This window comes from Diplotaxodon limnothrissa, linkage group LG18, assembly GCF_057381915.1.
Source record: "Diplotaxodon limnothrissa isolate DT_005_m linkage group LG18, D_limnothrissa_male_GT1.1, whole genome shotgun sequence".
Lineage (NCBI taxonomy): Eukaryota > Metazoa > Chordata > Actinopteri > Cichliformes > Cichlidae > Diplotaxodon > Diplotaxodon limnothrissa.
Window position 1 is genome coordinate 21,687,811 of NC_140613.1, and position 11,267 is coordinate 21,699,077.

Genomic DNA, 11,267 nt, shown 5'->3' on the forward strand with positions numbered 1-11,267 from the left:
AAGTACTTTTACTCAGATTCAGGGCATTTCTTTGTTATAGAATATTTATGTTTTTATTCTGTTATTTGCATTATAGTTATCACTTTACCACATCAACATAAAAAAATGAACATTATGTAACATTTTTATAAAATATATGTTAACATTACAGTTGGATATAATATAATATAATATAATATAATATAATATATGTCCGAACATGTGGGGGCGCTGGAGCGCTGCTACAGTTTTTCTCTACCAGCGAAGAAGAGTGTCTTCAGGGACGTCACTGGCGTGTTTTGGAGGAGGTTGGAGGAAGATGGCGGGGTCCAAGGTGAAGCAGGACATGCCTCCTCCGGGAGGCTATGCTCCCTTTGATTATAAGAGAAATCTACCGAAACGAGGACTTTCGGGTACATACGCCACACGCTCACGTAGCCAGACATTTAGATTCATTCAGCAGTTGTTAAATGTTGGATAGTTTAGGTGATATTTGCTGGTTACGCTAACCCGTTAGCATAAATACAAAGATCCAAGCTAAGATAAAAATGTGTATGCGGGGTCTTACATTTATCCTTGTTATTAAAAGGAACATCTTGACTAACAGCACGACAACAGTTGTACAAGTGTTTTTGCAGCAGAGCAACATTTTAATGTGAATTGTTATTGACAGGTTTAGAACGACATGCTAACTAGCTAACACAGGGAGTCGTTTAATTTGCAGGTTCAGTTAAAGTGATAATGCCTACTGTTAAACGGAGGATTAGGTTTTATTTGATGAAACTGTTCTAGCTGTTCTATCGTTTGCTGCTTGGTTAACAGTGTTAAAGCCGTAAAATCAACTACTTGATTAAGTTTAAGTTAATTGATTAAGATGATCTCTTAGGACAGCGTAGTCTGAAGTGGTATTCAGGAATATTTCTTCAGACTTCTTGAAGGGCATTCAAAGCTCTTCTTTGGGTGTTTCTGTCCCCTTTTGTTCTGTTCTCAGTCAACATGATCAGTAATGTTGAGGTCTGAGCTTTTGGGAGGCCAGTCCATGGCTGATAGTGTTCCACTACTGTGGGGTTTTTTTTTTTTTTTATACAGGCATGCATTTACAGCACATACTAAAAGACCAGATTGTGTTGCGCGATGGGTCAAAATCCAACCACACTTCTTTACTGTGTTCACAAGGTCTTTACACCACTGGCTGAAATGCAGCTCCAAAACATGACAGAGCCTATATCCTGTTTTACATATGGCTGTAGACACTCTAATGTACCTCTTTCATGGTCTCCTCTCTACATGTTGACTTGATTTGAAGCTAAAATTTCAAATCTGGATTTATCACTCTACAAGAGACGTTACCACTGATGATCAGCCCAGTTCTTGGGTAATCTGACATACCTGAGCCTTTCCTCCCTGTTTCCTTTTATTAGGAATGGCTTCTTGACAGCCAACCATTGAGACCTAACGTTTGTGCCTCTGTTAACCTGTATTAAAAATGCCTGCTGACACAATTTGCGATTAGGCTTCAGTAAACAGTAGATGGATTAGTTGAAAGGTCAGATTGATCTCTCAGATCCTGTGTCATTTCTTACAGGGGTGACTTTCAGATGTGGTTCATGAGCTGTAAATTTTTTTTTTAGACCTGACATCTCTGTTGTCCTCCACTTATCAAGTTTACTGAATTTTTTTGTTTTTGTTTTTTAGTGCACACTGCACAACATTCTACAATATGCCAAGCTTTCAGCTCTTTGACAATTAACTTGTCGGTGCAAAAATATCTGATGTTTATCAAACAGTGTTGTCTTTCGGAGTTTTATTGTACATTCAAGTAAAAGAATATAAATGAACAATTGGTTTTTGTTACAGGGTGCTAGTAACAAAATGCATAAAGATACAATTTAAAATGTGTTCTTTGGTAAGTTGTCTGTTATGTGCAGACACAGCACCGTTGCATCCCTTGAGTTAAGTGCATTTTTTTGTGTTTTGATTTATTCAAAGGCCAGTGTTAAGTGGCTTAACAAACACAAGAAACATTCCCTTGACAGTGGTCAGGTACAAGGACTGAAAATTATTGAAAAAGCAGCCATGTCCAAAGAAAAGCTTGGATAGACCTTCAGAAAGCCTGGAGAATGATTGGTCAGACTACTTTGCAAATTACGAGAAAGGCTGGCTCCTTGGAAGAAAATATAAAGAGCTCAGGCGCGCCTCAAGACTTTTGCACAGCTCTTTACGTTGGGGCACAATAATTGGTACAAAACTCTCTTAGTGACACTAACGTTATATAGATGATTTCAAATGAAGCTGACCACGAATAAAAGTTATTTTAATGTGAACCCAAAAAGAGACTTAATGCCAACAAGACTACACATCAGAATACACTGCAACTGAAAAGCACTGCAAAGAGTTTCAGAGAGCAGCAGCTACAGAAACAGTGACTTTTAGACGCTTTTATCTAAACTGTCCCACCTGCGTTTGAGTTGTAAAACCTTACTTGCTTGGCTTTTGGCTGGTAAGTAAAAATATAAAGTGTAAAAAGTATAAAATGCATATAAACACTGTGTTAAACTCCATGACTAGATAGTGGTTGCAGTAAGAATGCTATACATATTAATGTTAAGTGTTAAATTAAGATTATTTCCTGTTTGTTACTCCAGCACTCCAGCAGATTAGTTTCGTCATGTGAATAATGGGTTAATCTGAAAAAAAAAAGAAGGAAAAATGTTTTAATGGAACCTCATTAAGTTGGTTTGTGAAATTTTCACACATTTTTCCTCCCTATACCAAAAAGTATGTGGTAATATCCATTTTATAGTAATTTTATAAGGCGTTGTAGGGCAGTACAGGACACTGAATTTTAGCACCATTTACTTGACAGTATCGAGAAAGATCTGAAATGAGTCTCAAAGAGGCATCAGTCAGCAGTAGCAGTCTGATGACTTTATATCACAGTGAAACTGCTTTAAAATGAAGCGTACTCAGGTTTTCCACATCTTCCACATGTAATGATGGGAATTTATTTCCAAAGTTGTGGCCGAACGCAGGTGACACCGTATGTGAATGTCAGCTCCTCCAACAGGGTCTGATGTTGTTAAAAAGCAAATTCTCTGATGGATATTTCAATGAGTTCTCCTGTATAATACGTTAGAACAGCATAAGCCTGTGCAGCTATTATTATAGTAAATGCTTTAATACATATGTAAACCTACTTAAAGATGTTAAAAATGTGCATTAATACTCAATAATGTTCTGTTGCTTCATTCATTCTTTAACCTGCAGGATATAGTATGTTTGGCATTGGCATTGGCATCATGGTCTTTGGGTACTGGAGGCTATTCAAGTGGAACAGAGAGAGGAGGTAAGAAATGTCAAGGAATTGTGATGTGGTTTTGCTTACTGTCACACCTGTGTGCACTGCTCAGTCTCAAACTGTGTGTGCGTGTTGCAGGCGACTGCAGATTGAAGAGCTGGAAGCCAGGATAGCTCTGATGCCTCTGCTGCAGGCAGAGCATGACCGAAGGTGACTGAGCACTTTTGTGCATGCTTACTATGTTTTTTTTTTTTTCTTTCAATGGTGTTTACAACAATAGACTGTATATAATAGTTAGACATAGGCAGCCAACCAACGTTTAGATCACCTAAATGTTGGTCTGTAATTGTCTATTATGAAGCCTCAAACTGAGGTGTTTCTCCTTCCTGACTCCCAGATTGACTTTCATTGACAAAATGGCCTCAATGGTTTGTTCAGTACAAACACAAACTACAAACTGAGTCCCTAAACACATCAGGAAAGTGTTTACTGGGGTCTCAGAGGAATTTGGGAATGCTTTGGGGTTTTTTTTTTCAAGCACAGGAGTCGCCCTCTGCTGTCCATTAGAAAGAATGCAGATTGAAGGCCATTGACCTTTTCAGACACATGAACTATGTCCATCTTTTATACTGCCTAAGCTTGCAAACACAGGTCAGCTGTTTAAATGCTGAGCTGAATGTTGTCTCTGTGCTAGGACCTTACGGATGCTGAGGGAAAACTTGGAAGAGGAGGTAGTCATCATGAAGGACGTTCCAGGTTGGAAGGTAAGAAGTTTAAAAAAAATCAGTTGCTCCTGCTTATTCATTATTTTTTAGTCATTTATTACTTTTTTTCATATACAGCATCTTTATGATATAATTATAGAGAAGAATTTTTCATGACCTGTCCAACATTATTTAATAGATGCCTTTTCATTAGTTTTTAATATACTTGATGTTTTCATTTTTAAAACGGTTCAGACACCAAAGAAAAATCATACTATAAACATTTGCATTTCGTACAAATATTAGCTGAGATAGGTGCGTACAGTCCAACACAGAAAAGATGATTGACTTTTCCTCTTAAACGCACTGACCGACAGTATTATTTTCAGCTTTGTTTTGTAAGCATAACACTTATCTAGATTTCCCACCTACCTTACTTGCTGTGAGCCTGCTGAGATGCAAAGGTTAACCTGAGACACAATTTAAACAACCCCGTACTACTGCAGCTGAAAGGAAAAAATAAATAAAGGAAACTGCAAAAATCCAAGTATGTTTGGGTAAAAATGCAAAGTGAAAATACATAAGACTCAGTAAACAGGGTAACAAATGAATCTATATTTTAGTTCAGGTCTGTCGCTGAACTTCAGCGTTCCTGTGTTGATGCTGACTGTGCATCTTTTTAACCCGTGCAGGTTGGCGAGAGCGTCTTTCACACAGACCGCTGGGTCACCCCTCTGTCAGAGGAGCTGTTCAACCTCAGGCCCCGCGAAGAGCTTTTGCACAAGCGTTTCGGCTTCCTGTGGTACGTGTGAACACCACCGAGACCACCAGCATCCCGAGCTCCTCCACCTGGACCTGTGTGGTCGTTCACTTCAGCTTGTAAATGTTCCAAATTAAAGTGTCTGTTTTTCTGTACCTGATCTTGGCTTCTGTGTCAGTTCTTTAATTTGGGCGAAACTAAAACTACTTATGTCAGTACTGTTTCAGATATTTATCGTCATACTTCTACTCCACTGCATTTTATAGCCATGTAGTGTACTTTATTTCTTATTTCATGAAGTTGACTGTTTATTTTTCTACAGGAACTAGCACAGTACTAACACACCTACCAGCTGTGACATCCAAATGCTTGATATTTATTTAAATAATGAATTAATATACTTAAATATGAATCCTTATTTTGTATTTTTAGTACATGTAACTCAGTGCTCAAGCACAAAATCTACTAGTCTGAAGCTCTTCCTTTGTAAAATGTGACACCACACGTGTGCCAAGTACAGGAAGATGAGTTTGGTGAACTACAGTGTGGAGGTCAGTGCACACTGACAAAAGTGAGCCACTGCCTGATTATCAGCTTTCCAAACTGAGGTAGTAATTAGCTTTTATTTCACTGATCAAATTACACTGAAGATTAAGACAAAGTTGTCCGATTACCTTTTCAGATGAAGCCATTATGAAACCACAGAAAAAGTACAGCGGTGCATCCTGTTAAACTTGTTTGTCCTAATTTACAAGACAAACCAGCAGCCTTCATGTTTGCATAGTAAAAAAAACCTGCTGGACTTGTTTCATGTGCCTGTGTGTAAGTGTGCGCAGTCGGCTGCATTTGTCACGTACACATTGGGTCATAAGTCAAGATTTGCATCTTACACTTTTGCCATATCTGATGCATTGATTATATTTCAACTTCATATCACGTTAAACTTCTAATGTAATCCTTCAAATCTTACAAAGACCAAGTATTAGTTATTACCTCTACCAAGTATGTAATAATACCAAGTAATAGCTTGGTAGCATCAGTGTGTCTAAACACAACAGCTTGACAAGTGAGACGTTAACCAATTGAAATTGGCTTACATACACCAGACTACTGCAAAGACAATGAGCTGGGTAATTAGATTGTAGTATTTTACACACTATTCATATCCAGCTATTTACAAATTTGTACCAATGACCCATTACCCTACATACTTAAACACAAATGTATATCTGGCCCTAGTGTATCTTCCTTAAGATGACAATTAAACTTAAGCACACAATATTTCCTCAACTACATTACTTTCCCCTCCTACCTTTAAACCATTCTGACATGTCTCTATATCTTTAGAAATAAAAAGCCAATGTGAGTTTCAAAGTAAGCAAATCCTCAGGCATGTGTTTACAAAGAAAGAAACACCACAGAAAGGTCTTTTGTGTCAGATTTTATTCACGTTTCAAGCCAAAGCAAAACTACATAGTCAGGTTTGTCTATCAACTGCAGCTCTGTAATGCTGTTTTCCCAGTTTGCGACATTTACTGTAACATCAGGAAATGTGCTTCAGGAATTTGGGAGATTCCTTCGTGTTGACAGTCACCCCACTGCTCATTGGACCTGAAACAAACACATCTTATTTAGCCTGACAAAATTCCAGTTTTGAGCAAAAAAACAAAACAAAAAACTGAAAACCACCAAAAGCTTTGAGTAACAACATGCTTTACAACTTACCTGATACAGCAACTGCATGAGATCTTGCAGCCTAAAAATCCAGCTACTTCAGCTGTGACGAGACCCACTGAAGCATCCAGTCAGTTTTCAGTCTAGAGGAGGAGAAATGGGTGGATTAAACCTGCCAACTGATGCTTGAAGTCAAACTGCATGCAGTATTAATGACTCACCACATAAGGTACAAAGGAAAAGTGAATGCAGTCTAGACACCTTACACATGAATTGGGGCTTGTGGACATTACAGGAGCAAATTTGTGGACTAGTGACCAAAGTGGACTGAGCACAAAACTACCCGACTTAAAGGACCAATGCATTTTTTTGGTGGACTCAAGGTGGAGCACTAATATCCCAGACAGAAACCCCACCTCCCAATGGACTTTAGAATCAGGTAAGAGGACTTGTGATGTTTGTAGGAGACATCTGAAGCAGAGGACTAAACAGCAGCTAACTTGAAGGTATTCATGGCAACAATGAGAACTTAGTTTCAAGGATGTGAGCAAAGCAAAAGGAGATTTTTACCTCACGTGCACTGGCCTACTTTCTTCACATTTGACTAGGCAAGAGCAGCTTTCATCTCTGAGGAGCACTTGTTGGTAGGCGCAACACTTCACTCTCCAAGGACTTGTAGGATACTGAAGGAGCTCTTGACCTCTCTTGAACGTAATGAAGCATGAACATGACCAGGCACCAACTTCCCCCATATGCCACTTTGTTTGATCAGCACACTTAGTAGGTACAACATTCGGCTCATGGATCGTTTAACATGTACAGGATTCACTTGATTCAACTGTGCTCTCCCCCCCCCCCCTTTTAAACTTGTGTGGATCTTTACAGATACCCAGTAACAGCCTTCCCTCCCCTCCCTTTTAAGCTTTGAGAACTTTGACTAGCCTACCAAATTGTTGACTTTAGTCCAGAGATGGGCACCATCTGATTGCATCAAGCAGATGATTTAGTTCTCACGCAGCATTACATTAAAATGAGCCTACAGCGCTCAGCTTTAGTCCCCATGCGGTTGTTTTAAGAGGCAACAATCATGATGATTTTCCACAATTTGTTTAATAGGCTCCATGAAGCCAAACTGACAAAAAAAAGTTGATCATACAAAGAACAAAAAGTACAAAACTGTTCCCGGTTTGAGATATATATAAGCTTTAGGGAAACAAAGTTACATTTCTCGATCACTTTAAACAAGATTAGTCCATTTTACAGCACATTAAAAATGCAGATGTTGAGCAGAGCACAGAAGATACCTTGGACAGACTGTAGCATGCTGCAATTTGCAACTTCATGAACAGCCGGCCACTTCGGATGTGTAGTTCACCAGTCTGAAAGGAATTCACTCTTTTGGGAAATTGAACAAACAGGAGCCTCAGTTAAACTAAGGTTTTTTTCTCTTTTTTTAATATTAATTTGAATTTAGCATAAAGTCTCCCAAAAGTCTGTTTATGAGCATATATCTTTCCTCTCAGTTTAAAACCTGGCAGGAGGTAGGTCAGTCAGAGACTGAGGGGGAAAATAAGGAACACAAACAAGCCCCAGATATTGCAATATATAAGAAAAGGAATCAAATCAGGAAGCACTTCAAGTGCTGGACAAAGTTTAGAGCAATGGTAGTGGCTGTTCAATGAAAAGCCACACTGAGAACTGTCTTGATCCCCAAAAATGGGACTTTACAGTATCAGATTACAGATGCCTTTTAGTTGCACGATCTTTGAGAAATGAGTCCAATTAAGCATGGTTAAGATTCTTTAACTGTAATTTGTAACAGGTTTTATAAGGAATGACCAAAACCCATTGCTACATTTTTCTTCTTTTTAAAGATGCTGAACTATTACAACAAAACTACAGAACTAAGGTCAGCAAACACGTGGACATTTTTCTTGAGGAGCGCATCTTTGAAAAACAGCCAGCCAAGTGAAGATCTTGAATCAGGGAGATGTTTACTCATGTGTAGCTGAGGATAAGAAGTGGGCACAGAGGTAAAGACACTGCAAGTTCGAACACTGGAGTTTTACAAATATTCCCCTTTCAACCCGCCTAACAACCCTCCCTCTTTTTGCATAAGGGGGTCCTTGCCTTCCTCGCAATTTGAGAACACGTGAAATTCGGGGTTTGCTTTAAGTGGTTCAAATGGTTTCCAGCCTCTTTGTCAGAGAAGGGCACAAAAGAAATCTGGCAACCGTTTGGAAAGAGGCATCAAGTTAAGCACAAAACTGAGGGGCATACATGGTGATAGGCTTCCCATGTTGGGGCTGTGAAATCTCAATTTACAGTGTTGGAGTGTACAGCATCTCAACCCGCCACTTAAAGCAGGTATTTAAAAATTAGAGTGCTGCACAGTTTGACTATGCCAGTTACTGAGATGTGCTTTCAGTGTTCCTTTAGATTTTGTACAGACAGCCCCAACATAAATGCACCCAAATACCTGAAATACATATTATTGATGCTTACCATAGCTGTCGTATCCATCGCGGTAGGATCCAGATCCTGAACGCTCACCATATCCACCCTGCCCCCTATATAAACAAGAAACTTGCATTTAAAATACAGTAAAAATAAAGTGCATTAAACAATTTTAAGCTCCGATTATTTACCTGTTTTCTCTGTAGCCACCTGAGGAATATCCTCCACTCCTGTATCCACTGCCACCAAAGCTCCTGTCTCCACCACCAAAGCTTCTGTCACCATAACTCCTGTCTCCGTACCCTCTGTCTCCACCATATCCACCTATTACAAACAAAGCAGTTTTAATTTCGATAGTGTTAGAATAAACCTTTAAGTTCAACTTTTTAAAAATATTCCCACGTCGCACCTCGGGAATAACCACGCCCACCTCTCCCTCTGGAGCCGCTAAATCTGCCTCCTCGTGGGCCAGAGCCAAAACCTCCTCTTGAGCGCCCTCCCTTTCCAGCTTCGTCCACCCGAATAGCACGTCCGTCCAGCGTCTGCAATACAACAGGAAATGTAAAAACGTATAAATACAATTACATTAACTATAAATATTTTTTAATTCGATTATAAATTGAGTAGCGTGATTTTTACCTTTCCGTTCATGGCGTCCAGTGCGTCTTTAGCGTCCTCTGCATTGTCGTACTTCACGAAGCCAAACCCGCGAGATCTTCCGGTTTCTTTGTCTCTGATCACGTCCACTAATCAGGGAGAAATTCCGATTAGGCCACATATTTAGTAAAATATTGATGTCTGAAGTAATTTTAAACTATATACTCAAGAGGGGTAAAGAGGTTTAATTACCTTTTTCGATGGTTCCGTATTTGCCGAAAGCCGCAGCCAGAGAGTCCTCGTTGGTCTCGAAGCTCAGACCTCCGATGAATAATTTTCCCTCGTCCGACATTTTTGTTATAGCTACAAAAAAATGAAAGCAATTTAAAAAAAAAAGTCTCCCCACAAATCCTTAAAACTGAAAAGGGTCCCTTTGTCGGCGAAAAACCGTCGACACGCACAGTCGGGTTAGGGTTAGCCGCAATGAGAAAGTAGGTCACCGGAGCAGTTTCATAAAATGGCGATCACTGATTGCGTAGTAATGGCCTACATACCTCCCGACGTTTAACAGACCATGAAATCTGAATTTATCTTAAAGCTACGTCATATTTAATCGATGATCGTCGACAAAAGTCAAAATGGAGTCACCCTAGGCCTGGGGCCTGAAAACGTGGCGCAGTTTCGTTAGCGGATTAGCTGGCGGTTTTTCTTCCAGCGCCATTTTGTAGCACCGCGCTACACGCTTTTGTTTCAACGAGCTACTTTGCGCCATCTCAAGGGGTGGCCAGCTGCCTTATTTTGCAGCTTATCTAACTACCCCAATTAATATGGGGGGAAAAAATAGGTTAACCTATTTCTGCAAAGTGCACCATAGCATTTACACATCGAAAAAACATTCTAAAACGATCAAATAAAAAAAGCGATCAAACGCCGGTTAAAAATAGTTTCAATCAATAGAAAGAGGTCACATTGGAAAAAAAATATGCGTTTCATACTTTACAAATATAGATGCATGAATAAGATTATAACTTGCAACGTGTAGAAACAACACGTAACAAAGAGAAAGCGTTTACCTTTGTCTCTCACGGAGATATAAGGGAAGTTACTGGGAGCGGCGATGCAGGTCGAATGAGGGAGAAGAACGAGCGCGATCCGCTTTTCACTGCAATGCGCACTCACTCCTTCTTCTACTGCTGTTTGGGCGGCAGACCATTAGAACAGCCGCCAACAGCGCCATCTTGTGTTAGGGTGACGCAGCATAGTGCTCTTAGGTTGGGCCGCATTTAATTCCTCTTCGTTTTTCGGCTGCTGCCTTTAGGGGTCGCCACAACGGATCATTTGCCTCCGCCTCAATCTATCTTTAGCATTCTCCATTATCAGACAGCTCACCTGCATTTCCTCTTCCACTACATCCACGAAGTCCTCCTGCCTGGCAGCTGTATCCCCCTGCAAAGAACAAGGTACTCAGAGCCGACCCCTGATGCCCTTGAACCCATCAGTCACTTCTGGGCTTTTTCATCTCCAAGTAGTTTTCCTAGCAGCACAGATTACCGTACTCTGATTTGAATAATAATTTGTATCTGATTTGACTTCGCAACCAAAAATATAGATGTAGAAATGTCCTCCTGCCAGTGGCCTCCAAACACATTAAACTGAAAGTATCCGCGTATATTTGTGCCTTAAACAGAAACCAGATTAATAATCATTCCAGAGATGCTTTGTTTTCAAGCACAGTAAAATAACAGCGTGGTAGCACAATTAAAACCACTGAGTGCAGTCAGATGAATGCCAGTCATAA

At 39.8% G+C, this 11,267-nt stretch overlaps 2 protein-coding genes across 7 annotated transcripts; one reads left to right on the forward strand and one right to left on the reverse strand.

The window, feature by feature from the left end:
- The first annotated feature begins 274 nt into the window (after positions 1 to 274).
- Positions 275 to 4,895, forward strand: ndufa13 (NADH:ubiquinone oxidoreductase subunit A13). The gene is made up of 5 exons (XM_085377357.1): positions 275 to 392; positions 3,247 to 3,325; positions 3,416 to 3,487; positions 3,972 to 4,041; positions 4,674 to 4,895. Exons 1-5 carry the CDS (start codon positions 299 to 301, stop codon positions 4,791 to 4,793), a joined length of 435 nt encoding a protein of 144 aa, XP_085233483.1. The 5' UTR covers positions 275 to 298; the 3' UTR covers positions 4,794 to 4,895.
- A 1,277-nt stretch (positions 4,896 to 6,172) lies between these two features.
- Positions 6,173 to 10,618, reverse strand: cirbpa (cold inducible RNA binding protein a). Of its 6 annotated transcripts, XR_014907058.1 has the most exons (8): positions 10,543 to 10,618; positions 9,722 to 9,832; positions 9,512 to 9,618; positions 9,282 to 9,414; positions 9,064 to 9,196; positions 8,921 to 8,985; positions 6,467 to 6,558; positions 6,173 to 6,352 (listed from the first exon to the last, which is right to left on the reverse strand). XR_014907058.1 is itself a non-coding variant. In XM_085377984.1 (7 exons), exons 2-7 carry the CDS (start codon positions 9,819 to 9,821, stop codon positions 8,410 to 8,412), a joined length of 531 nt encoding a protein of 176 aa, XP_085234110.1. In that variant the 5' UTR covers positions 9,822 to 9,832; positions 10,543 to 10,618; the 3' UTR covers positions 6,565 to 8,409. The 6 variants fall into 6 exon arrangements, 5 of the variants coding, with proteins under 5 accessions (XP_085234110.1, XP_085234109.1, XP_085234107.1 ...); XM_085377984.1 differs by lacking the exons at positions 6,173 to 6,352; positions 6,467 to 6,558 and adding an exon at positions 6,565 to 8,423 and having other exon boundaries at positions 9,303 to 9,414; XM_085377983.1 differs by lacking the exons at positions 6,173 to 6,352; positions 6,467 to 6,558 and adding an exon at positions 6,565 to 7,810.
- Between the last annotated feature and the right edge of the window lie 649 nt (positions 10,619 to 11,267).

Bases quoted from the DNA above. Each gene is read 5' to 3' on its own strand.
- ndufa13 (XM_085377357.1), top strand. From the start codon at position 299: ATGGCGGGGTCCAAGGTGAAGCAGGACATGCCTCCTCCGGGAGGCTAT. The intron at 393-3,246 runs GTACATACGCCA...TTTAACCTGCAG, and splicing joins ACCGAAACGAGGACTTTCGG to GATATAGTATGTTTGGCATT. The intron at 3,326-3,415 runs GTAAGAAATGTC...TGCGTGTTGCAG, and splicing joins AAGTGGAACAGAGAGAGGAG to GCGACTGCAGATTGAAGAGC.
- cirbpa (XM_085377981.1), bottom strand. From the start codon at position 9,821: ATGTCGGACGAGGGAAAATTATTCATCGGAGGTCTGAGCTTCGAGACC. The intron at 9,415-9,511 runs GTAAAAATCACG...GTTGTATTGCAG, and splicing joins TGGACGCCATGAACGGAAAG to ACGCTGGACGGACGTGCTAT. The intron at 8,986-9,063 runs GTAAATAATCGG...TTGTTTATATAG, and splicing joins GGTGGCTACAGAGAAAACAG to GGGGCAGGGTGGATATGGTG.